Here is a 27,340-nt window from a genome sequence, read left to right as displayed (position 1 = left end):
AAATGAAAGCTTTTAATATCAGGTAACCTTTACAAGGTTTTTGCCACTCATTAAGCCCCTCAAGCACACACTCACACACTGATGGCAGCAAACTATCATGCAGGGTGCAGCCCTGACAATCAGAAGCAATTTGGTGTTCAGTGTCTTGCACAAAGATCCAGCTGCCAACCCTGTGATCAGTGGACGACGTGCTTTACCTCCTGAGCCACAACATCCAAACTCTCTCCAGTGGTGTGCTTTGATCATAATTTTGCATTCTTGTTTAGGACATCACAGCTATGGTTTGAGCTTAAAAACACAATGTATTGAGTGTGTTTTGCAGTCATCTTTGATCGTTAGGGAATTTGTATGGGAATTTAACTGTAAAACCCATGTAACAATTAATGGCTTGACTTTAAGCTAGCCCACTCAAAGGGCTTACAAACTAGGGCTGCACAATATGTTCAGAAAAATCATACTGCAATTATTTTTGACAGATTTTGCAATAGCGATAACATTCACAATTATTGGGAAAAATCATTTTTGCATTACATTTTTTTCTTTTCACTGGGAAAAAACTGTTAATATCGTAACGATATGTTGTTTGTTGGGGTCTGTACCAAACAAACATGTCTTTCTTGCATCTGCAGAACAAGATTATGGGCCAGGGAATCTCTACAGCACCACATTATTTCATTATAATGCTGTTTACGCACACATTTTACCTTTAGCAAATAATTGCAGCTTCTTGCGATTTGGATATTGCACTTTTTCAATTATATCCCGATTAACGACACAACTCTATTCCCTGGTACATTTACTTCGCCCAAGTGTTGTCATCTATGCTCTTCTTTAGACTTCCTGCAGTTATGTCAGTAAGAATGCAGCATTTAAACACTTTGTGGGTAACAGGAGTTTTTCATGTCAAAGTTCAGTTTTGAGACAATCCCTTGTACATACATTTCATTCAGATGCTTGTATGGCAACTCAAATTTAAAGGGGCACTGTGTAGTTTTGAAGCATAAATTCAAACTCAGAACTTTAATATTTACAACACAGCACAAATTTTTTTGCTTCCATAACTGAATAAACAAGCTGTTCTCAGAGGAAAATAAGGTCCCCAGAACACTGTTTGAAGCTAGAAAGGTGGCAGGGTCCGCCACATATAAACAAAGTAAAACAGTATGAAATTGTGTTGTCCCTTAAGGTCAGTTTGTTTATTCAGTTTATTCAGTCAGGAAAACGAAGACAGCTTGTTTATTTCGTTTGTTTAGTCATAAAAAAAATCAGTCAGTGAAGATCTTTTCTTCCCCAAAACAACACAGTGCACCTTTAAAACTCTAATTAAACATCTTATCGTACTGTACAAGCAAGAAGTTACACTTCCACCACATAATTTCAGTTGTCATTTGGCACATGTACAAACATTCACGGGGCTCGATAACCTTGTTTATCCATAATGATCAGTAGCTCAATATTGCCTCACTGGAGAAGCAAAATTACAGCTTACTGGAAGCACAAACAACACAAGGAGGTCAGTCACCACAATGAAACGGCCTCATTTCTACACAATACACAGCTACAGCTCAGTTACGCAGAGGATGATTTTCACAAAACATATTCACATCAGCCCGGATTGTGTCTCATCAGACAACGAGCGTACAAGAGTCAAATGTCCACCACAGCAGGTCAGCCCAGCAACAAAAGAAGCGTTCATATCTGCATTGATTACCTGTCATGTCAAAGTTCAGTCCTAAGGCAATGTAAGCGCTTCGTGATCAGAGTTTAGCATTAAAAAAAGTCCACGTTAGGCTGCATGTGTAAACAGCAACACGTACTGTTAAAGATTAACTGCAGTGTCAGTTCAGGAAGGAGGAAAACTTCTCTCTCTGTGTGTGTGTCTGTCTGTCTCGCTCAGGCCTGTACAGCCAAACACTTGAATGTTTAGGAGCTGAAGTTAAGAGGTTTAAATATGTCAGCTGATAGGAGTAAAGTCGTGAGTTTGCGTTGGGGTCGACTCACCTCACACGTTTAAGTCCGTGACAACAACACGTAGTTAGTCATAATTTGTGTCGGAGCGGCGGCGGCTGGAGCTGATCCGATGATGACTCCCTCCCTCCGCTTGACAAATATGTCTGAAACTGTACCGCGCCGTGATTAACGTAAACTTGACACCACGGTAGGCTTGACCTGCTCCGTCTCACAGGTGCCTCCCCCTTTTTTTTTTTTTTTTTTAATTCCCCTTCCCTCTCTCTCTCTCATCCAGCCCTGACGAACATTTCCGACCTCACGTTTTTACTACTCATTCCGACGGAGGAGAAACGGTGTGGATCACGACAATTTTTTCGCAGGAACCACCACAGTAACCGGACGCGGCGCAGTCGACGTCACCTCGGCATGTGTGTGTGTGTGTGTGAGTGAGACCCCCCTTCTTCTTCGTCTCTCGAGCCGATACACACAAACTGACAGCAACCGGGATCAATAGGACAAACATGCGGTCCGGTGCCGTCCCGTGTCAGGGTCCCCGGTGGGACTGAAGACGAGAACACGGCAAACTCGGCAACCGCGCAGCCCAAACAAGTACAAAATACAACCCGGAGCGGACGGGAAACTTACGTTCAGCTCAACTTACCAGCTTCCTTTTACATCCTGCTCGACCCGGCTCGTTGTTGTCTCTCACCGCGGTGTTAGAACCGACGACAGCACGGCGAAGCGACTGAAAAATTGATAAGGGAGAATTGCTGGTTATAAATAGTCATGATACCCCTCTGGTGTACCGCTGAGTGGTCTGTACAAGCCCCAGGAAATACGTCACGACTGTGGACAAAGTGGGGACGTTACAGCAACACCTACTTAGCGGCCAGCGGCGCTGCTACACCACCACCTGCTGGTCACCAGCGGTATAGCAGCCTGACACTGAGGCGGTGGCAGATTTACCAGTTTTAAAACGAATAAAACATTTAATAGTTGTTCTGTGTAATGCCGACTGCACACCAAGAAATGCAGTCTTTATTAGAAACTGTCTGTTGCTCATACAGACACAGTAAAGGGACATGTGGTAACACTTTAGGTTCAGTCTACAGAAATGTCCACTTTTGGAAAGGCAAAAGTCCTTTTCTAACATTTCAAATTAGACCACATTATTCCATAACTCACTGACTCTATGAATACACATAAATGAAGGCTTAGTAGCTTTTTTAAAATCTTTTTTTGTGGTGTTACTCATAAGGAAGGTAACACCAGTGATGGTAACACCAGTGGCAATATTCATGAAAAAGTACAAAATGGCTGCTACAGGGCATCAAACCACATGTTGTCAATCATGTAAAGCTCACTAAATCATGTAATTTAATCCATTTGTATTCTACTTTTTCCCCTACTAATAGGTAGGTCACACCTGTGATGTCAACTAAAGGCTTCTTATGAAATCTTGACAGAAATGTGAACATTTCTTATAACTGAAAAGAGACGGTGAACTTAACCATGTCCTTTCTTCATAGATATTCAGGAAATAGGTCAGAGGAAGTAAAGTGATGTCAGCAGTGTGCCTTTTGTCACACAGTCACACCAGTAACATGACTCCAGGGGATGATTCATTTCATGATATATTTTATAATATTTATTTGGAATTTTATTTTGTTATGTCATTTGTATCATATATTTGAAAGTAATGTATTTGAAATACATTATGGTGTTTTGAATGGTTGAAAAACATAAAAAACAACAACATTTGAACTCAAAATACAGCACTTTCCTTCTATATATGACTGTGAGGATAAGTAGTTCTGTGGTGCTAGGAATGTTAAGTAATTGAGTAAAAAAAAAACATCTATTAAAGGTGCAGTATGTAAGATTTTAGGTTAAAACAATTTGCTAAAATTATCAACAGAATGTGAAGAAATACATTTTGACGTTATGACGGCGATGTATTGTGTTGCAGAGACATCGACTTAAGTTAACATGCTAACCAGCGTGTCCTGGGCCAAAGCTCCTGTGCTAGCAGTATAAATACCAACACTTCCCTGGTGCTCCGAGGTCCCAGTCAGCCAACATCAGTTACAACTTTACAATGAACAATTGCTAAATACATGGTTTATAAAGCATTTTATTGTTTGTTAGCTGTGAAATAACTTAAGTTTAATTAACAATACATTTATTGAATTTTATGTTTACAGTGTGGGCTGCACTGTTGTTTGTATGTCTGTAATTTTTCATCCATTCTAACATTAAAATACAAATGTTGATCACCAAAGAAATGTAATTTACGTTTCATTAATGATGGTTTGTATAAAGTGTTAGTGAACATATTGCTTCAGGCTAGATTAACCTATTGGTCTGGGGCCCCTGGGCAAAAATTTGGTTTTGGGGACCTATTGACCTCCAGACATTCCTCCTGCCCACTGTGCAGTGTGCCTCTCACCTCAAAGTTTTCACCACAATGTAGACTACATATGGCAGCTTCATTATTTCCCCAGACCATTAGCCATCCTGATACTACAGGAATAATACTATCGGGTCCTAGGTTTTATGTGTTTCAGACAGTTTGTGATAATTTAATGGCTAAACCCAACTTTAATTAGAAATATGCCCCATATGAGCTGCCCTGGCGACCATTAGATTAGGGGGGTTTTTTTCCAGTGGGAGATTTGTTGTCACAGCACAGTATGATACAGAAACATTCAAATATACACACACAGCAACAGATACACACAATGAAAAAAAACTTCATGTATACATTGATACATTGCAGCTCACAACAGTGTCAGTGAGCCAGTTTGTTAAGGACTGCTATGGCAGAAGGGACAAAACTCCTGCTGAAGCGAGCTCTTTTTCATTTTAAAGTCCTGTATCACTAATCAGATGATCGTAATGTGAAGTGTTGATTCACAGTGTCCTTGATTCACATCCATTCTCCATTCATCTCTTACCTTATTTCCAGTCACGTCTCTGCTGGATCTGTCTAATAAGGGTGTTATAAGGGCACATATACTGCGTTTTCTTACAGGTCCACAAAATTAGCTAATACTACACACCCACCTGGTATTTTTATTATGTACTTTTATGAATCAGGTCCCTAAACAAATATGCAGTTGATTAAATCACCAGAAAAACAATTAACAGCCAGCAAACCTGTGGCGTGTGGTTTCCCAGGGCAGTTGCTCGCTCTGCCTGGTTGGTAATTCAGCTTCTTTTCTTCTACATTCTCTAATATTTTACTGAGGTTCGTAGGTCCCCGGATCCCATTTAAGATATAATATATGTAAGTATGATATAAATTGTTTTTTGAAATCTTAGTGTGCCAATTGATTCTTTGGTGCACTGAAGTTGTATCTTCACTAGTACTACTACTGAATAGCTGGGTCATTTGTTGTTTTGCTGAAAGTGTTTTAATATGTAGTATGACTGCAACAGTATGAGATTTTCACAATAAGGTAATTGTCTTAGAAAATATCACAATTTTTTGGATAATTTTACAAAATATTCTGTCCTGACAGACATGAAAACTGATAGAAACTTGAATTTCTTGACAAAAAAACAATAATACAGCAGTATTCAATAAAGATATGCAAATGTATGTAGTATAATAACCTTCAGTTTTTATACCACTGTATACCTTGACACTGGTATGCCCCTGCAACCCTACTACTGTAGGATATACCAGTTCCGGTATGTAGTATACCAGTTCAGTAATACCATTTGACAGGTTGACTGTAATTGTTGTATTTTATTCTCACCTGGAATGCAGCACCAAATTAAAGAAATGGAAAACACCTGCAGGAAGGAGCAGCATAAGTGAACTCTCAGACTTACTGATATAGCAAAGCAGGCAATAATCAATATTATTGGTATCACTTATGTTAACAAATAAACAGAAAATATTGTATCATAATTGTTATGTCAGTTTTCTACTCTTAAATATATTATAGTACTATAGTATTTCTAAGAGAAGTTTCAATAATATTGATTTATATTCAGGGGGAAAAAATACATACAGGAAGTATAAAAGTCTCCACCAGAGAGAATAGTTCTTGTGCTGTGAAAGCATTCATACATCAATTCTGCAGCATTTCTAGAATGAAGTTAGCAAACTAGGTCCTTGTAGGCAAAAGAAGGTTCCCATGGAGGTCCCCGGGCCTGAAGGAGGCAGGTTACTGAGTCAATAGAAGTTATAAATAAATGGGGGAAAGATTTCAACGGTCTTTTAAACCGCAAGGGAAATGGTTCAAGATATTTTAAATTTTATTTGATTCCATAAAATATAATATCAAGTGTGTTTGAGTGATCACACATCCTGTAAAGTTTGTAAAGCCCTTTCTTTTGTCAAATAAACATGAATTATCACATTGCTCCCTCTTATTTTTCTAGTAAAAGATTATTATTCATAGTGCAATTACATATACTTATTTGTATTCCATCAAGCTTATAGCTCACATAAATGTGAAACGTGTGCAGTGGAGCACAATCAAGGGCAGCATAAATTAAAGGACCAACACACAGAGGAAAACAGAACATTTCAAAATATTTATTTGAAGTACAAATATGATGATACCAAGGGAGGTCAATGGACAATTAATTTTTATCCAGCATTTTAAATTATTAGCCATAACAAGAGGCACAGAGCCAGTGAGTGTACAGTGAAGCTGTCTGTGTTCAGGGCCACTGGAGACGAGTTTCTCCCTGTGGAAGCAGACAAACAGAACATCTATAATTACCTTATGAATACAACATCATGGTGTTTGATGGAAACAAGTGTTATCATAATAAGTATATGTGATGACAAACTCTTCCCCAAGTGAAATAAAATAAAAACAACAGACTTATTATACAGGAGGTTGTTAAAAAGAAGATTTTATCACCTTCATTTTTTTTAAGACTCACCTCTCTGCTCAAGCAGGATGTCGCCTTCGTATCGAGCGAGTCCAACAGCGTGTCTCTGCTCAGTGTCCAGCTCTGCCCACTGCTCCGTGGTGACAGCCCACGCCTGCTCCGCACTCAACCACGACAACTGAACCGCACTAAACACCACCTGTCAAGACACAAATTCTAACTCAGACCTACAGGACACTGAGAGGAAGCACTCTGTGAGAAGAATTATTTTAAAATTTTTCTGATCAAACCACACAGCACATATACCTGTACAATATGTAGGGTATAGTGTCCATATCCTCCTTTCTAAATCAAATCATATATTCTACATGTCCCTTACTGCAGCTGTATATAAATAAAGACTAGACTTGATTAAAAAAAATAAATTAAAAAAATGAATAAATAAAGACTTGATTTATGGTTTGTTTTTTTATATCAGAAAAAAAAGAAAAGAAAATCAAAATCATAAAGTTGATTAAAAAATAATTTTCTGATTTAAAAAAAACATGTACTAAAATACATGTTCATAATCTATATAGGCCTTTTCACTTTTTCACTGCTCATCATAAAAAAAAGTACAGGTGATATTAAACGCACAGTATGCAATTTTTGTCACTGTTGGTCTCTTAGTTAAAACAATGAAAACAAAAGATGTAGTTTGATGATGTCATGAAGTAGTGTGGCATCATGGGAGTTGTTATCTTCATTCATAAACAACCAACACTGCCAATGAAAACTCATCTGATGTGACTCAGGCAGAAATGTTCATGTTTCCCAGGGAGTTATAAAAGCCAAGTGAAATGGACCGTTCCCTTGAATAGAATTAGAATCTCTCTGGGTTTAAAAGTTATTGGAAAACTTCAGGATAATGTCAGCACACAACTCACCAAAATATATAACAAAGGTTTCATCTTTTTCGTACCTTTAAAGGCAGAAATGTTACATAAAGTATCTTTAACATATCGTACATTAACAATAGCTCTGTTGTATTCAAGTGTCCCGGAGAGCCATGACAGTGTGACAGTGAACTAACATGCACTATACAAGGACCCTGAAACTAAAGCAGCTAAATGGAATCCAGCTGTTATTCATTTATTGTTAGCACCTGTGCTTTTCCTGATTTGGCATGTCAAAATGTCATCTAGGAAAATGGCTTCACTGATTCCTATCTGTTATACTTTAAAATACTGTAATTGTTATAATTGCTAAAAATTTAACAATTGAACCAAATTTGCTATTGGTGATACGTACAGATCTATTCCAAAGGTAAACATTGTCCTGTAGGTTGACCTGATTAAATGGCCCTAAAATCATTGGTGAAACTCACTGCCATCTTCTTTGGGTTCATTAGGACGATGGCTTCAGGGGTGATTCCTTCCATTTGTTCTTGTACCAGAGCCGACAGCACCATATCCTCCATGCCCACTAGACAGAGACACAAACAAACTGTTGTCAGATAATTAATGTTTCTCGTATCAAATCACAGGAAAAAGTTTTCCTAAACTTTTATACCCTCAGGGATATTTTTAATTGTACCTATCTATCTAAGAACTGTCATTTCCTCCTCTAAGCTTCCTTCCTCTTTGAAAAAACAACTCAAAAACATTTGATCACAAGTTTTTACCCCCAGGGATATTATGTTCAACTGTACCTGCCAATGTCCCAATTTCTGTGAAAACTTCTGGTCCCCAAGCACTGACTGGACCAAAGGCCTCAGGTCTGGACAAACGGCTTGTCAACGCCTCCATCTGCTGTTCTGTGCAAGGCAGGGATGTCTCCCGCAGGAATGACACAGCCATACTGCAGTTAGAGGGAAAGTATTCAGGACTTTATCCTCCTCTGAGGCTAAGCAAAATGTTTTCATGATGTTGTGTGCTGCTGAGAAATGTGCACCAGCCTTCTGTTAGTTAGCATCTGTTAGCGAGTGAATGTGAAATCAATTAATGACTCACTGAAACCACAAGAAAGTCATTCTGTTACGCGGCGGACAGATTCATCATGACGTTTACTGTTGCTAATTACTGCTAAGTAGTGCACAAATTGCTTACTACCTTGTATGCAAACTAGCAGTATTTGTTGACCCCTTTGGAGTACTAATATTTGTTAATGTTGGTCTTTGTTTTGATGCCATTTATCTGACATTTTGTTGTGTCTGGAACATTGTTGGTTCTCTAATGTTGCTTAGAAGACACACTTATTAAATTGGCGAGTGTGCACCTTCTTTATTACTTCTAACAGCCATTTTTGTAGCTTTTACAACCATTGTTAAGAGTTGTTGTTCTAGAAGAAGAAGCTGTATAAATACACATGAGGTATTTGGCTGACCTGAGGTTGTATGGGCTCAGTCTTTTGATCTCTGAGGGATACAGGCCACAGATCAGATGGCCAAATGTTGCCAGATCAACGGTGGATAGCTGCTCCACTTTCAGTTTGCGTTTCCGCATCACACCTGTAATCACTGCTCTCATCTGAAACAAGGAATATTAAACACACAGTCAAACCTCAAGATTCACTTTAATTATCATTATACCACACAAGATTGCATAACGCAATGATAGTTGTAGTCCCTGTACTCTACCCAGAATGATCAAATGTTATTTGAATAAATGCAAGAAAAAACACACATTGCATCAGAATGAAAATTTCAAACGTTCACCTTTTTAGGGCTCCACTCTGTCAGTGTCCCCAGATGTGCCAATAAACCCAGATCAGTGAGATTGGCATCGTAAAGCTCTCTTTCTCCCATCTCAGTCACTACTGAGCCCAGAGCCAGCACCTGATCTGCTCTCAGCTCTCTCATCGGACTGAAGGACTGGATCGAAAGAAGCAGAAAATGTTCGAATCACAGATCATGTTGATATTAGAATGCTACTCATGCTTACTCAGCTGTCCTTGTCTGTCAGGGTTGGAGACGTGAATTCCTGTTCAATAATTGTGTTCTGATGTTTAGATAAGATAATAACTGGGAACTGCTGCACCACAAGTCAGACTGTAAGGAATCTAAAGGGATGATATTAGGGATGAGCGAGCACACCTTTATCTCTATCTGTTCAACCAACTAACTTATGTAACTTATTCATTTAAATCTGAAAAATTGCTATGGTTGATTAGAAGTTGCTATATTTATTATTTATCAGACAATGATGAACATAACAGCCTCAGATCAGTGCTTTTGATCATAAGAGTAAGAGAACCGAACACATTTTATACTTCTCTCTGCTACCCGATAAGGATTTCCCTTCATCACAAGTATGGATATTGACACATTTTACTCTGATGATACTTGTAAAAGTTACATTATTTGAACCAGATACTCGTTTCAGACAGGTACTTGCTCAGCCCTAGATGATATTGTTACTAACCTGCCTGAGTTTCACCCACACTGCTCGGCGCTGCTCAGAGCTCATTGAGGCATCTTGAGCAAAAACTTCTACACACTGTTTCAAATCTTCCTGTGACATTCGGCTGAGCTGAGTGGACGTCCAAGCTGAGGGAAATGTCCCTCTGACATCGGCACAGCTTGGAACTGGCACTGCTCCAACAGACAAATAAAAACGTACACAGAAACATTTTCACAATTCATAGTGACAGATTTTTCTTATAGATAAAATGCATCCGCCACAGTATTAGACACAGTACAACAACAGCAGTCGAGGAAATATTTATTGAACCTTTTGCCCTCCTGCTCCGTGCTTTGACAATCCCTCGAATGAGACTCTGAGTCTGCTGTCTGTGGCGATGCTGGTCCATACACCGAGTAACACAGACCCCACCCATCACACTGTCCTCCCAGCGACTTTGACCCACTAGGACCTGCTCCACTGTGTCTTTATTCAACACCATCTGCACAGAGGAAACATATTATATATTCATACTTGTCAGGGTATGTCTAAGAAAGCCAGTTCAAGTGCAGTGAAATGAATTACTTGCACGGGTGGATGCTTTTGGGTGCTTACCAGTGGGATGGAGTTAATCTGCTTTGTCGAGAGAGAAAACACCAGCCTGCCCAAATGTTCCACATCCCCAACTTGCCATTTGGATGGCTCCCTGGCAAGAACAACACATATCGTCTTATTACTGCTGTTTTATGTAATCCACGTCTTATTGCCAGAACAATGCTGGAATCTACTATCAGGCATTTTATGTATTTCAGAAACAACAAACTATTCCATATTACTTCTAGTGTATTACTCTAATGTGTGGAACGTATTTTAATTTAAATAACTCTCTAAATAAATACTTCCCATAAGAAATTAAAATGTACAGGTCAGCTTATATTCATGCTAACCAGCTAGCCCCGGCCCATCCTGGTTCTAAAGCTCCTATGCTAGTGGTGCAAACACCAACTGGTTCTCCAAACTCCTAGTCCAGACCGCTAGCTGTACAGCTAACTGAGCTAACTAGCTAACAGCAGCTATGGGTAGCAGCAGTCAGTGGTTACTCTGGTAATATGCTGCCCCCTATTTGTTTAGTGTATGAATTTGAGGTGGCGGTTCTACTTAATTCACCTTTTCAGGCGTTTTCGCTTGTATGTGTGTAACTAATACAGTGTTTTAAATTAACTTGTTTACATATTATTAAGACGTGGTGTTTTCTCCAGCAGATGTGTAGCTTTACCCGAGCAAGTCTTTCTGAGTGAGGAGGGCACTAATGTCTCTCAGAGCCTCTCTGGGAATGCAGAAACCCCTCATCTCCTCCAGCCGCAGAGCCAGAGCTCCTCTGTCCACCAGAGCCAAGCTGTCCCGGTCCAAGAAAGGCAGTAAAGGCCCCAGGACGTCCAGAGCGGTGCCATCAATCTCCCCCTCAGCCGGAGAAGAGCCCTGTAGAGCACCACATACAGTCAGTGAGCCTGGATTAGAGGGATTTCACACCAATATGACTTCACTCATGTGAAAAGCTGTTGAAAGATGAGGCAGGTTGCGCCTGAATGTCTTCTTCTATCTGTTTCTTTCTTTTTGTGTGTGTTCATGCTTGCTTGAGAGGCCTGAATCAACAAATGGAGTTTGCTCTTTCTGCCCCATTTATATGTTGATACAAATCAAATACATGACTCACCATCAGTAACCCGAGCCAATCATCACTGATTTCATTCAACCACAAACAGCATCTCTGAGTTCCAGTTTATGCTCATGGTGCCATTTTATCATATTAAATACCAAGACATTAATTTCAGATTTCTGTTTAATTAGTTAATGATGTTTATAAATGACATGCAAATTACATATAACAATGTGTCTTCTCATGCACATCATGTAAGGATACGCAGCAAATGCAGTATTTGTATAGCTCATGCTGGTGTTTTACCAGCTCAGTAACGGCTTTCTCTGCTAAATTCGTCTGCTTGTAATGTGGCAGCCTGAGGAAATCAGCAAAGTGTGCCTGAATGTGTTCCAGCACGGCTCTGAAGGAAACATTCGAGAGGTTCTCTATCATCGTCACACTGGAAAAGAAGACGAGGTGTAAATCATCTTCAGATAAACTGTGAAATATTTTTGTAAAGAGCAACACAAATGTTTAATTAGGAGATATTTACGGTAATGTTGCAGCAAAGCCAGAGCTCAAAGCACTGAGGTCGGGTTCAGGTTGTTTCCTCAGTTCGTCCACGATACATTTTCGCTGGTAACACAGCCAAAACACATCTGAACTTGTTAGACTCAAATGTGACTTTTAATTTGTTTTCATCAACAAACTAATGACTTTTGTATCAGAGGCTGTGATAAAGACATTGAGGTGTGCTGTGTGTTGCTCACCAGAGCAGGTCTCACGCCTCCAGGCAGCTCACTAACAAACTGAAGCAGCTCCGCAAAATCAGTATCGTTGCTCCAAAGCCTCAGAAAGTCACAGCTCATTCCACCTGCAATATGACCCAGATCCCTCCAAGAAACAGAGTGGCCATTATTTAAATTGTTTATTGAGTGACTATCTGACCTGACAATGACTGGATCTGTTTGTTTTGAATGTTTAATTCAGTTTGGAGGCTAAATGAGGTAATGATTGGACTTGGAGATCTGAATGTTCTGCTATAATCCATCCAACTTACCTCGCCATCTTGTTGGTGATGTTTTTAAATTCCTGGATCTTTTTGAACAAAAGCTGAGCCTGTCCACGTGAAAAAATGGGGTGTCAGAATCAACATTTTACCTTTGAACAGATAACATTTAAATCAAAGGAGCTAAATTAAATTACGGTTATGATGAAAGACCAATGGATCAGTATTATGCATGCAAGTCTGCATTAAGTCTGCATTCATTTAATTTAATCAAACAAAGTTATTTAACTCCTTCACATTGTCTCAACATGATAGAAAAAAACTGTATTTAATCTGACACTTTTTACTAAACTTCTAGGGCCTTCTATACCAACGTACCTAGGGCCTCCCAGTTTATTTCCTTGAAAGGATTAATGTTGAAACTTCATGGGACCTTGTAAAATCCTATAACTGAACTCTTAGATGTGATAGAAGTGCATTAATACTACACAGAACCAAATTTTGGTTGCGAGAAAGTAAAAACTAGTGCAGACATGAATTTTGGAAAATGACAGAATGTTTAGTTCTGGTAAAAAATGTTAATTAATTTGGTATCTGTAACCATTCAGCAGCAACTATTTAAATGAATACATGCTGCCAAGTTTCCTCAGGGTCTCTTGGATGTTTCAACCCAGTCCAATAAAAAATGTGTGATTGCAGAGGATTCGAAAACACGTACACAAAAATGCTGAGAGTTAGCTCAGAGGGCCAAACTTAAAATTCTTAACTTAAAAATAATTTTGAGTACAGCTATAGGATGTAGGAGTTTCAACATACATTTTTTCGAGGAAGTCCATGACATGAACTGGGAAAAGCTCTGGATTTTGGGTGAGTTGGCATGGAATGACCCTTATGTAATAAAATTTGGTTGAAAATGTAAATGTTATGAGTCACTGTTTCAGCCAAATCATTTTTTTGAGTGTACAGACAGGTGGATTTATAGTTTAATTACCAGTAATTACAATCTGACAATAAAAGGACTGTTATAAATGTTTAATCACACACATAACGTGGGGTAGTGAAACATTTAACTTCAGGGTTATTTAAATATAATATTTTAGGTTTAATATTCACTGTCACAATATATTTTAGTGCAGCCACTAACTGAATAGGGCAATCTTTATTGATATGACTCAGGTCTTGTTAGGCCGAGAACAGAAGATGAAATACACTCTTGGCTGTGACAAAATCCCTTTAAGGTAGCCATTATTAATTTAAGCTACACTCCTCCACACCATTGTACTACATCCAAACTAATTAGCTTGATGGCGGCTGATGCTTATGGAGTATTAATATCCTGAAAGGCTCACCTGAAGCATATCCAATGAGTTACGGATTAATGGGACTGAAAACTGAAGCTGGTAACATTTTCTCCTTTAGTCAGAGAACCTCCACCCATTGTTGTCATATCAATGCAGCTTCAAACAGCACACAAAGGTGGATCAAAGTAAAATGTGCACCTGCTGTGACGACCAGAGTACGTTTCTGTACAGGCTGATGTCTCTTAGGATTGCTTCTCCATTTAAGGTTTCTTTCAGCTCCCTCAGAGGGACAAATGGTAGCAGACAGTTTAGCTGCTGAGTGCTGTTCTGAGAGTCTCTGTGTAGAGCCTGTCGACATAAAACAACAACAACAACACTGTCAGTTGTGAAGGGGAACTGTTAAACCTTATCATCTACTCAGTCTGTATTTCTACTGTACTGCATATGCTTTGTAACTGTCGATCCAGATATCATATGATGGTCATAATGTTGCTTGGATATGTATAAAGACATCTTGTTCTCCGATAAACTTGTGATGAACTCGTGGGTTCATGTGTTTGACGTTGAGTTAATGTTAAATTTAAACTGTTGCTAAGGAGCAGAAGGCCGGTCAGGGCTGGTTAAGAGCTGTTGTTTTGGTCTCAGTTGCAGTGTTTTGTATATCTTACATAGAGATGTCTGCCTTCTCTTCCATTATAATGAAAGGAGATGGTACTCGTATCCCTCGACCATAGTCACACAGCGGCAATTTTCCCCTCAGGAAACATTACGCTCAGGGTGGGAAGCTCTAATGTTGTACTGCTGTGTTCCAAATTGCAAGCTGTGTAACCTAAACGCAGGGAATCTGACAAATAATTATTATTTCACAGCTTCCCAATTGATCAGCAACTGAAAAGACAATGGGTGGTGAAAATCCGGAGGGACAGCAGGCAATTTTTCAATGACCCATTAGCTTAAATAGGATAGGAAATAGGCGTAAAGTAGTTCTAAAATATCAACACATATTTTGGATACATTAATTGTTGCCTGGATGTGAAACGTTGAATGTAATCAAACGGTAATGCTAGCTAGGAAGTGGTTGAATGCTAACATTAGCTTATGGGTTATCCAATATGCTGTTTCACCTCAAAATATGGCCTGATGTCCCTACAGATTTTCATTGTCCGATAACTTTTCAGTTGCTAATCAACTGGTAGATGATGAAATGATAACAATATGTCAGATTATACAACCTGCAACCTATGACAGAGCAGCATAACATTATCCAGCATTCAAGCTCCCCACCTTGAGTACAACGTCAGAGGAAAATGGCCGCCGTGTGAACAGGGTCAGTGGCATCCTCGGCTGAGCTCATACTTGTTAACCTTTGGGCTCTCAAAAATAGGGAGGATTTTGAAACCAAACTGGGGTTTTGGGGTCCAACCTACAAAAAATGTGAGATTCAAGGACTGTGTTTCCTGCTTTCTGGTGACATTAAAAGAATGAAAATAACAAAATAAATGCAACAGCACTTTATGTCAAATAATTAAAATTTTACTTTTAATTCCCCCCCAAAATACAGATCAACTTTCCCTCTAGCGTAAACTTGCGTAAATCTGTGGCATAAAGTCATATTTTATCACTTTTCATTCATTCATTCCTTTTTTGTCCTTTCCCTTTCCAGAGTCCAAGCACGCCACTGTCCCGTGTTAGTCAGCCTCTTGATGGGAACTGACGTAGATTTTACAGCCTCTTTCCTTTAAAACTTTATGTAAGAAACGGGAATTCTTCTCTCCAGGGCATCTAAAATTTGTTTAAACAATCTGTCTCTTCTCCATTTCTCTGTCCATCTCTTACTCACAGAGGAGGACGAGGCGCAACAGTACAGCAGAGTACACACTGTATCGGCCAGAAACTGGTTATGATAACTAAACGGGGAAAAGAAGGGTGAAAAATTGCCAGAGATGCGGGAGAATTGTGACCCTGGGAGGAAAATGGGAGAGGGCAAAGTAAAACAGGAGTCTCTCCCGGGAAAATCGGGAGGGTTGGCAAGTATGGCTGAGCTGTAGCTTAGTTAGCATAATGTACTTAGCCTCCTCATCCATAAGTAGATGAAAAGAAATAAAATAGTACCTAATATGAAACTGCTCACAGCAAGGTCTGTGGATTATATTTAATAACCGGTCATGACTTCTGTAAAGAGACACTGCTGTTGAGTTTTTTAAATATAGCTTATCTTTCTGACCCCTACAGCTTGATAAGCTGAGTGCCATCTAACTCCATTATAATTCAAAAGAAGGCAGCAGACATCTCGACAGCTGTTATCTCCAAAATTCTGCAACTCACACTAAAACAGTCAAGATGGATAAGTAGCACTCGTATTTAAGATTTTGGGGTGAACTTTTCCTTTATAGGGCCCTTTAGAAAACACAAGGTAGGTTCAAACATGTGGATCAAATGAACACTGTCAGGAAACCTGAGATAAATGTTACTCTGCATGCTATGCTGCAGTTTTTTGTTTTAATGAGATATTTTCCAGTAAGTTTGAGGCTTCTGGATGGTGTCGAATCATTTCAGCTGCCAAAACCATTTTCTCAAAATGGTGAGTGAAAGCAGGGTATGAGGAGGGATGAACAGATAAGAAAAGTTAGATGATAGTACCATCACCTCCTGCATTGCATTGTATAACATGGCTCTATGGCCGGGCTTCAGCTCAGTTAGCAGCGTTCTCCAGCACTGGCAGTGGGCAGCTTCAGTGATCTCAGGCCACTGGAGGTCTCTGAGCACAGCGGGGGAGAGACCAGAGTGTAATGGCTTCAGTCTGCACAGTTTTTCCATGGTGAGCTGGCAGGGAGAGAGAAGCACGGTGGTGAAAGTGCAGCTGGCTGGAACTCAGCAAAAATATTTTGAAAATGTCTACTTACAGTGGTGTCCTTTGATATCTTGGAGAGCATTTGAAAAGCCTGAGGAGAAAAAATTGCGAGTGGGCGTACGAAAATACACAAGTGTTGGCATTTTAAGACAGTTTGATATCTGGGGTGAAGGTCACATGTTTAATCAGTGTTCAGCCTCTTTTTTTCTTGAGAAATTTGGTAGCTAATAAATTGTAGATCTACAGTTATGACAAAAAACCCTGCAGTACATATTGCAGGTTGTGAAAAATGCATCATGATTACTTCTTACTGAAAACATTTATGATTGCCTTGGCTTTTTTCCAACCAAATTTGGAAACTTTCATTAAAAAGCACTTCATTTGAACAGGTTCACAATTTCATGGTAAGTAGGTGGTAATTACCAAGTAACATATTTGACTTTTTTTAAATTACCCCCTAATTGCCATTATAATTACCTGAAAACTGATCTAAAATGACCCCAACATGATTTAATAATATTTTGCTATTTTCCAACAAGCAGTTCATAAATAGCTGGTAATTAATTTCATACATTTTCAGAAAACCTCCAGCTAGTTTCTGTCTAACTTCTCCTCAGCAGACCAGTAAATTATTGTAAGTTGTTGCAGCTAAATTACAACAATGCACTTTTTTTTTTTTTTTTTTGATTTTCAGGTAGTTATTGTGGTAAATTGGCAACAATTTCAAAGAAATTTCAAATATGTTCCTTGGTAAATACCACTTGCTTACCATGAAATTTGAGGACCTGGAAAATGAAGTTTTGCCGAGATAACTTTCTACAAAATGCTGGAGAACATTTAACAACTGCGCCCAAGAGGTAACAAATAAATTCCCTGCTGACCTGGGCTGGAGAATATCTGTGTAACCCTGGTTGTGACAGGATTTCCAGGAGTTTTTGTGAGGGGAGTGACAGCAGGAAGGACGCTCCTAACTGAGGTAACAGACCAGTGAAGGCAGACAGGTCTGAAGGATCCATGCTGCTGACATTCAGCTTCTGAACGGCTGGTATCAACCAAGAGGACAACTGTCCATCAGACACAAATCGGCCCAGTTAGTCAAACATTGCGGGCAGAGCTCAAACAAACACAGACAGAAAAAATGATGAGGATGTCAGTGGTTTAAAGAAGATTTACTGAACAAGTAGTGCTTACCCTGCCACTGTCACTGATGAAGCCCTTGGACATGCACTGAGCCAGCTGCTGCCAGAGAGCTAAAGACGCAGCTGAGTCCTGAAGAAATGAACCCAGGTCCACTGGATCCAGGTAACATGTAAGGACTCCTAACCTGCAAACACAATTTTATTTCCTATATAAAACCACACAAATCAATACATAAACAAACTATGATCTAACTTGTCAATGCCAATCAGTCACAATCTTGTATATCAATAACTAAACTCCCTAAGAGGTCATGTCGTCAGGACAGGAACAGCTTTGTCAAGTATGCTCTCAGTTGATTAAACTTGTTCATAGTACCGAACGCAAAGCAGCAGTGAACGCAGGAGCTCTGTATGTGAACAATGTTGGATAACTCTTAATAAAGACAGACAAACATGAACATTAACTGAAGGTATCTCGGTCCCACCTCAGAATGTTATCACTGGTCAGGTTCTTCTTCTTGTTGAAGAGGGTCCGGAGCACGTGGCGCCCCCGGACACCATCCAGACTGCCGTTGCCTAGAAACTCTATCAGGGGAGTGAGCTAATGAAGACAACAGATTAAAAGTTGAAACAAGCTAAAAACAAAAATCACAGATTAGTGACAAATTAAAGGAAATTAGAATTAAGACCAGTGGTTGGAGTTTACTCAGAAAAAAATGCTATGTGGACCCGGACCATAGACATTTGTGTGAAATTTTGTCATAATTAGCATATTGATTCTTGAGTTATGTTCACAGAACATGTTATGTGAGGTCACAGTGACCTTTGACCTTTGACCACCAAATTCGAATCAGTTCATCCTTGAGTTCAAGTTGTTGCTTTCTTCCCAATTTGAAGAAATTCCTTCAAGGCTTTCTTAAGATATCGGGTTTACAAGACTGGGATGGACAGATGGACAGACAACTCCGAAACATAATGCCTCCAGCCACGGTGGTGGTGGTGGAGGAGCACCTAAATCTCCTATAAGGCCTTAACTGAAATGAGATCTGATGACTGTGAAGGCCATAAAACCTTCCTGTGGTATTTACGACTCGCATGGAAGTATCCCAACTCATGTATTTAGGTTTTTCCCTTAATTTGTCATCTGTACATATGTAATATCCCCAATCCATGGCCTGAATAATCACCTGATCATGTCTGTGATGACTAACATCTGTGAAAGCGATAATGCAATTATGTTATGTCTTTCAAAATTAGCAGATCGGCCTCTTACCTGCTGTGATGTCAGCTGCTGAAAATGACTAACTGGGAGGTAAGGTAGAAGTGGGAGGATGGAACTGAGAAAGTACGGTGGCCACGTAGGGACATCACCCAGCACACTCGACTGCAGGAGTCGTTTTACAAAGGCCTTTTTCTGCAGGGACTTCATGCCTGAGCTGTGATCACGAATTGCTGTCAACCTGGAGAGCAACACAGATGCTGTTACCGTCAGGAAAAGTTACTGTATATTAAACTTAACACGATCATTTCGTAGGTCAGTAACTCACACGCTGTCGTTGACTATCAGGGAGGCTGGGAAGCTCATGATGTCAGAGACCGACATGAAGGGAATGAACTGAGACAGGTCGACGAACAGTTCTGGGGTCACTCGGGGGAACTTATGGATGAAAGCAGCGGTCATTGTTTCCATGGCCTGCAGCTCTTTTTGAGAGGCCTGACAGAGAAAACAATAGAGCAGGACAGAAACTGATGTGTATTCAGTCTGGCCCTCTTTAACTATGCATGGGCCGTGACATAGATTCAAGTAAAATAGAGACAGCACAGGAGAGTGTGAACAGAACTATAGGCATAGAGGCACAGTACATTGTAAAAAGATCTTATACCTGCAAAATGTGCTTCATAAAAAGTGTCACTTATAGACCATATTCACGCAGCGGCCATTTTAACTTGATGTCACGTTCGGTGTGGGAAGCTTGAATGCTGGGATGATGCCGCTGTTTTGTATGTTGCAAGTCATATAAATGTAGGTAATCTTACAAAATGATATTATTTCACCACTTCCCCATTAATAAGCAACTGATAAGAGGATAGTAAAGATCTCGAGGGACAACCATTAGCTTCTGTTAGACAGCAGCTAATGTTAGCATTAAACCACTTCCTAGCTAACGTCACTGCTTGATAGTCTTACACTATACGACAGGAAAGGCATTAATTAATTCTAAAATAGCAGCACACAGCTTGTAATGTAATGCACAGCCAATAATGTGTACATCCCGCACTGTCACGAGTGTCTCAGACATCTCCACAGCTGATATCTCCAAAACTCACATCTCACATCAAAACAATTGAGATGGATAAGCAGCCCTACAGGTGAGAGTTAAAATATGTATTTTTGATTTGGGGGTGAACTGTCCCTTTAAGAACAAACCTGGTCGGTTTCAACATGTAGCTGGTCCCAACTCTGATGCATATGTGAGAGGAATCTCTTCACAGCATCTTTTTCTGCAGACATCACAAGCGTGCGAATGCTGTCTCTTGGCATCTGGAGGTACTCCTGGTGAGATAAAGTGATTCCCCTCAGTGTAAAGTTCAGTGAGCTGATCTGAAAGATTGAAATGTGAATGTAGCTGCACAGGCCGGTACCTGCAGCAGAACCCTGAGAGCAGATGAGTTGTCGTCCCGCTGGATGAGGTCCCACAAGACAGGCTGGTGTAACAGCACAAACAAGTTATTCACTCTCTATTCTGTGTGTGTGTGTGTGTGTGTGTGTGTGTGTGTGTGTGTGTGTGTGTGTGTGTCACTCAGCCATCTTACACTGAAGCAACTCAGCAGGTCCTCTTTGAGGGTGGCGTTCCTCTCTCTGCGGAGGAAGACTCCCACAGTGTGAAGGACGCTCATGGAGGCCTCTGGCTGCAGTGCGGCCCAGGAGGTGTTGTCGAGGAGAGTGGAGAGGAGGATGGCCTGGCCCAAACCTTGCCTCGCCTCTCTTTCCCCCTCGTCCAATCCCGAAGAGAGGCCCACCATGAAATCCAGGACACGCAACACATATCCCAGCGCCACTAAAAACCCTTCACGCTCCCCTCCCTCCACCTCACACACACTCAGCTTGTGTACGACTTCCACCAGCAGCGGAGCCGGGTCCACACACAGTTGTGAGGTGTCAAACTCATACGGCGCTGGGAGCATGTCAAAAAACCTCTGCAGCAGACACTTCCTGCCCTCCAGCTCTGCCTGCAGATCAGCACAGAAATCAGCAAACTGAGGCATTGATCTCAGGAGTCGATGGTAGAGTGTGGCATTTAGACAGATGTACTCTCTCAATCCATGTGTCTGCCCACAGAGCTCCAAAAGAGTGGAGTTGGTGAAATGATGCACAGCCCAGTCCTTGTACTGGCAAGTCTCCTCAATGGTGTCAACATGGGAGAGGTTTGGTATTTTGGAGCAGTAAGCCGCGGCCCAGCTGCCCTCTGGCAAGGACTGGTGCGAGTCTGGGGACTCTCTCCCACACAAAGCTGAGATCAGGACGGAGTTGTTGGGTAGAAAGCAATGTCTGAAGGTCTGGGCACTGAGAGACCTGCTGCCCAACTGGGCCAGACAGTTCTCGTCAAGTTCTGGACTTCCTATCGGCTCGACCGACAGCTGCACACACAGCTCGTCTATGCTTGTCTGGTTAAAAAAATGGTAGTCCTTTGTCAAGGCAGCCTGCAAATAGTAAAGTAAGGACAAGTTAAAATGAAGTAAAGGGACCAACAGATGCCACAGACATTTAGCAAAAAGTTCCCGGAAAACACTGCAAGCAATTCATTACCTGATGTGCTCTCTGCAGCCAGAAAGATGAGTTGGCACACACCGTGTTGTTGAATTCATGGGCGAAGAACTCACTGCAGACATGAACCCAAAGGAAGTCCTCCTCAGCAGCAGACAGGTACCAAGCCGCATCCGAGCACGTGGCGTGCAGGTCGAGCCCCATCTGGGCCACTGCGGGATCAACTGAGCCGTTCTCCCCTTCAAACAGTTTGCAGTAGAGGAACACAGTGAAGTTGGAGACGCCTGTCAAGCCCGGGATCGACTCGTTACACGCTGCTTCTAGGATTTCTATTGAGGTGGAGAACTCCATCTCTTTCTGCAGGTCGATGCTCTCTCTAGTTTTCCCTGTTTGTGGCTGGTTGAACTGCGAGCGACCAGGTGCGGTGGAGAGTTCATGAAGGCGGTTTTGTTTGGAGGTTGATCTTGAAGAGGGGGCTGTTTTTGATCTCACTTCATCTCCTTCAGTGGAGGGGCAGGACAGGAATGGGAGTGAGCTCGGGAGACCCTGGGACATCACGCCCAAAGCCTGAGTGTTCCACGTCACGTTATTTCTTATCCCCCTACACGGACAGAACAGTGGTAGAATTCTGTTTTTGCGAACAATTTACTGTCAAACATGTGGTCATATTCCTAAAATATCTTACCATAAGATCAGTTGTCTCAGGTCGCCTTCAAAGAGACAAACAAAAAGCAAATATTAACAGAAAATCAAAGTGTATGAGTGGTGGAAAAAGCAAGTGGAGACTCCTATAGTACGTGCCTGATGTAACAGTGCAGCTCAGCTAACAATGCCCAAGATATAATGTTACTGACATCAATGAGAGGATAAAGAGATTAGCCGGGCTAACAACAGATGCTTTCATCGACCAGGATGATTACAAAGATTTTAAAGCAGTGGCAGTCACTGTCACTGTCTCTCCTGGATCCTTCAGGTGAAACCAGGGCCAAGCTCAGGAGGCTCTTAACAAGGGTTTATCTTGGATGAATAACATTAAATGCAATCTAAATAATGCATGATTTACTTCTTTACATAAAATATGTTTGAACTGGCATGTTGTTTAATGAATAAGGTATTAAAACTTATAATATCATTGCTTATCTCAGAGTCATCTTCTGAAGCTAAGCATCCAAATGTGAGAGTGCATCTACACACAGCAGCATCTGCCACGTGAACTATGGCTGGAAGCTGCTCTTTCTTAAATATATACCGATTATATAGTCAGCTTGTGTGTATGACTGCATGTAACTTAAACACTTTTCAAGTCAGCTTTCTGTCCAAAGTTAAAGAGTTCATAGCTGTTTTGATTGTGCAAATATCCTGTGAAGCTAACTGCTCAACATACTCACCAACAGAGCACCGGCCCTGAGTGTTGGGCTGTGGCACATCCACCAGAGTGCTGACATCATCAAGCAGCGCCATGGTTACTCGTGACACCTTTTTCCTCAGGTTGTCGTAGACAGAACTACCCACCCTGTGCAGGAGGCCCCTCCTCAGCCCATCTAAACTCTGCACCAGAGCTAGATTTTTCTGTGCCAGGTGGCCTCCTCGCTCTCCTCCGCCTGAGCGTGACAACGCCTGTAGGAGTAAACTTTGCATGAAGTCTGGATCATCCTCTGTCGCCATCATGTCATCCATAGATGCATTTACAAAAAAGCCATCCTGCCTTAAGGCCTCAGGAGGCAAGCTGAAGGGCTTAAAGCGTCCAAAGGCACTTGAGGCTTTACTGTGTTCAGCACCTTCCCCTGCTGGGTGTAAACTGACCACAGGCTTCCAGTTGCGGGTTTCTAGGAAACGCAGCAGCTGCTGAAGCCAGCTAACATTGAAGGCACAGTCACTACGACCCTTTAGAGCACAGATAAAGCCCTGCAGGCCTGCGCTGGCCTGGCCATAAGTCCCACTGATCAGAGCCTGAAGCGAAGCTTCCAGCACAGCGCTCACTGTCCTCCAGTTCTGAGACAAGTAAGTCAAGAGGGGCCTGTTGGGCTGACGCTCTGATAGACTGAGCAGACTCTGCAGCAGCCCCAGGAGCCAGTCCCAGTGAGGGCTGCCCCTCAGGGACAAAAACCAGTCCTGCACTCTGACGCTGGGTCGCGGTGGCACCCGGCCGTTCCACTGGTTCAGCGCAGCACTCCCTTCAGACTGGAGAAAGAAATGCAGCACCTTCTCCCACAGATGATCCTCATCTGGCTCGGCTGGTGCCTCCTCCAGCTCAGCACCCATCTCTTGGAGGTACAGAGAGATGTTGTAGAGGAAGCCAGACAGACGGTGCCTGTCAATTGGCTTGTTTAAAGAAGGCAGGTTCTTGTTTGGAAAAAGTGTTTTTAGGCTCCCCATGATATTCCTCACCCAAGGGTGCACAGGCTGGTCCTCGTTTGTTTCTGGAGGAGCTTTCTGAGGACTCCAACCACTTCCTGTACTCCATTTTGAAATGATCTCCTTAAGAATGGCATTTCTGCTGTCCTCTTTACCACCTCCTGAAAGAGTCCCATTAGAGGCAGCATCATGTATTAAATATGTTTTTAATAAACACACAAATATTGTATTTAGCAACATGTTTTGGGGGTGCACTCACCTGTGTTCTCTGGGGATCCTTGTCCCAGTAAAACAGTACAAAGTATGATGCTTGTGAATCGAAGAGTGACCATCCCTGGCCCTTTCTCTGCCATCTTCATCTCATGCCAGTCACATCTTTGTCCTCATCCTGTTTTTCCTATTGATTTCACAACACCTCGTGTTTAAACATGCTGCTTTTTTTAAATTTTCATTGATGAGATGGACTCAAGGAGTAAAGTATCTTGGCGGAGAGGGCGCATTAAACCTTAATGACTAGCTCCCACATCACCTTACCACTTTCACTGCATGGTCACTGAAACAAGTATCATGTACTTAACTTATAAAAACTGTAAGAAAACTGGGTCCACATGTGATGCTGGAAAGTGTGACCAAAGACAGGTTATGACTGTGAGAAAAGATATTCAAATACACAGTTAAACACAAACTTCTGATTCTTAAAGAGATTAATTTTACAAATATAAAAAAGGATACATCCTGTTTAAAGCATTTTTTGTTTACCAACAGTAATGAGAATTTAAGGACCAAAAATTCAGAACTCACCAGCAGTTACAATCCATTTATTCAAGTATCCCTTCAAGTTTTTGCCAGCATCTCTAACTTGGCCGTGTCAACACACTCGGAGCTGACCTCTTTCTGAGTGCCACTCTCTGTTTCACCATCACTCCGACTTTCTCTACCTTTCACTCTCTCCTCCTGCACCCCTCCCACCTGTGTCCTCTATCCCTCTCTTTGCTTTTAGCTGTGTTATTGTCTCTGGGGCTTAAGAGTTGATGCTTGGCTTCATATTTCAGTCTATCCTGCGATGCTGCATTGTGTTTGTGGGCTTTTTTCTATGACAATGCACAGAAAAAAAAGAGAGAGAGCAGTATGGTTAGACTCGTATGTACTCGATCCTTTTTGGATGTGCTATATGGTGTGTTCCTAGTTCAGTATTTTGGATCATCAAGAGGCCACAGGAAGGACACAGCACTCAACTAGGTGCTCAAACAAGGTGAAAATCTGGATCATGTTAATCACACCCAGGATATCTATCCCATTCTCTAACTGTCTGATGTCTCCCACTGACTGATTCCCCATTGAGTCGTCTCTCAGCTGGGACTCATCTCGTGACTCTGGGTTTGTTGGGGGTGTAGTCTTACCGACGAGGCCAGGCCGGCGGGACTGTGCAGGCTGTCACTGTTTAGACACATTTATCCCCTCGGTCAGGCGTACTCACAATTGAGCCCTGTGCAAGGGCACGGCAGCCGGCTCCCCAGAGTCAGACCACTGTCTGCAGGCCCTGAAACCCTAGAGGACTGAGTGAAAGGACCACCCCCTCCATCCACCTGCCTTAGCTGTATGATACTGTGGCCTGCACAGGGACAATAACTTCCTCCTGTATTATTGATACGGCAGGGAACAGCGATCACTCAGTGCAGCAGGGCTCGATTCGCCACAGGAATATTCAATGAGAAACTGGATCCACCCCATACGTCCCTCCTGTCTCCGCTGGAAACTCAGGCATGGCAGAAATCAGCTGGTGAAACTCGCTGTTGAGATTGGAATACTTGGTTTGAGTCCAACTTTCAGCCCCATCTTCGCATGGAAATGTAGATGCAGAAATACCTCAAATTACCCCCAAACTGAGTTGGATTTTTCTATAATCTACTGACATTAGAAGCTGAAGAACTGATTTCACTTGTTGTTTTAACCATGATGGATTTATTTAAATTGTACCTAATCAGCTGTGTAAGAAGTATTTAGAACCTTTACTTAAGTTAAAGTAGCAATACAGCAGGGTCCAAACACTCTGTAACAAGTAAAAGTCCTGTATTCAAAGTTAAAGTAGAAAAGTATTAGCATGAAAGTATAGTTAGTGCCTTTAATACCTAAAGTTAAAGTACTTCTGCAAATTGGCCCATTTCAGAATCATACTGGAATGTAATTACTGATTCATTCATGTGTGCGTCATTTTAAAGGTGCAATATGTACGAATTGGCCGCCTGTTGAATTCATACTCATAAATAGGGAGCAACATATCAAAGTAACCACTAACTGCTGCCAACTTTAGCTGCCGTTACCAAGTTAGCTCAGTTAGCTGTGTAGCGAACAGTGCAGACAGAGAGCGATGCAGAACATACTTTGCAACACAATGCATATAAGATCATTTTGGGAAAGTTTTGAATGATTTTTAACCAGAATTCTTACATATAACCTTTAATGTTGCAGCTGGCGCTTATTTTAATTGTTTTACATACTACTGAGCCTAATCTATAATGATAGAGAATCATTTATTATCTTATTTATATTTTATTATATGAGCTAAGTCTGCAAAGTAACTTGTTACTAAAGGTTTAAAATAAATGTAGTGGAGAACATGGAAATTACTCAAGAAAAACAAACTACATCAAAATTGTACAGCACTTGAGTAACTTAGTTACATTCGACAACTGCAGCTAACAGAAATTTGTGGATATCTTTTTAAAACAATTATATATTTTTTTATTAACAAATGTAAATATATAGACACACAAAAAGTGATCTAAAAGACTAAATGTTTTTCAACACATATTCTTACATCTATCAAGGAACCCTAAACTAAAACAAATAATTTATTTAACCAAAATGATTCAATTGGGTATTATGTCTAATGCTCCAATTGGCAACCATTACTGCTATTCTTAGAAATGTTTGAATTTATAGGCCTGAGGCTTGTAAGTTTATAAGAATCCATTAAAAAGAACAACAGGGGGGAAATGAGTAGAAAAACGTTCCACTTCTGGAACAGACGAGTGCTGCCTGTCTCGTGGCGAGTATACTCTATCAATCTCATTAGACTGTAATTGCCAGCAC

General features: G+C 41.1%; 2 protein-coding genes across 2 annotated transcripts in view; both read right to left on the bottom strand.

The window, feature by feature from the left end:
* Nucleotides 1-2,779, bottom strand: part of furina (furin (paired basic amino acid cleaving enzyme) a) — an 86,453-nt gene extending 83,674 nt beyond the window's left edge. Inside the window, exon 1 of the mRNA XM_073463777.1 lies at nt 2,612-2,779. The gene's annotated coding sequence lies outside the window, so the exon portion shown is untranslated. The remainder of the gene's footprint in view (nt 1-2,611) is intronic.
* A 3,708-nt stretch (nt 2,780-6,487) lies between these two features.
* Nucleotides 6,488-24,606, bottom strand: LOC140995183 (stereocilin). Its single transcript, XM_073465138.1, has 29 exons — nt 24,507-24,606; nt 23,281-24,408; nt 22,578-22,602; nt 21,935-22,493; nt 20,941-21,828; nt 20,770-20,832; nt 20,555-20,680; nt 19,674-19,840; nt 19,400-19,586; nt 18,612-18,727; nt 18,179-18,311; nt 17,869-18,051; nt 17,040-17,078; nt 16,783-16,959; nt 14,335-14,484; nt 12,887-12,945; nt 12,597-12,720; nt 12,380-12,462; nt 12,151-12,286; nt 11,464-11,666; nt 10,803-10,893; nt 10,518-10,689; nt 10,209-10,378; nt 9,503-9,658; nt 9,172-9,314; nt 8,498-8,646; nt 8,174-8,271; nt 6,859-7,006; nt 6,488-6,657 (listed from the first exon to the last, which is right to left on the bottom strand). Exons 1-29 carry the CDS (start codon nt 24,604-24,606, stop codon nt 6,569-6,571), a joined length of 5,862 nt encoding a protein of 1,953 aa, XP_073321239.1. The 3' UTR covers nt 6,488-6,568.
* Between the last annotated feature and the right edge of the window lie 2,734 nt (nt 24,607-27,340).

The sequence above is a fragment of the Pagrus major genome, chromosome 4, assembly GCF_040436345.1.
Source record: "Pagrus major chromosome 4, Pma_NU_1.0".
Taxonomy (NCBI): domain Eukaryota; kingdom Metazoa; phylum Chordata; class Actinopteri; order Spariformes; family Sparidae; genus Pagrus; species Pagrus major.
The sequence above is the reverse complement of the archived record's forward strand: the minus strand, read 5'-3'. Positions and strand labels throughout refer to the sequence as shown.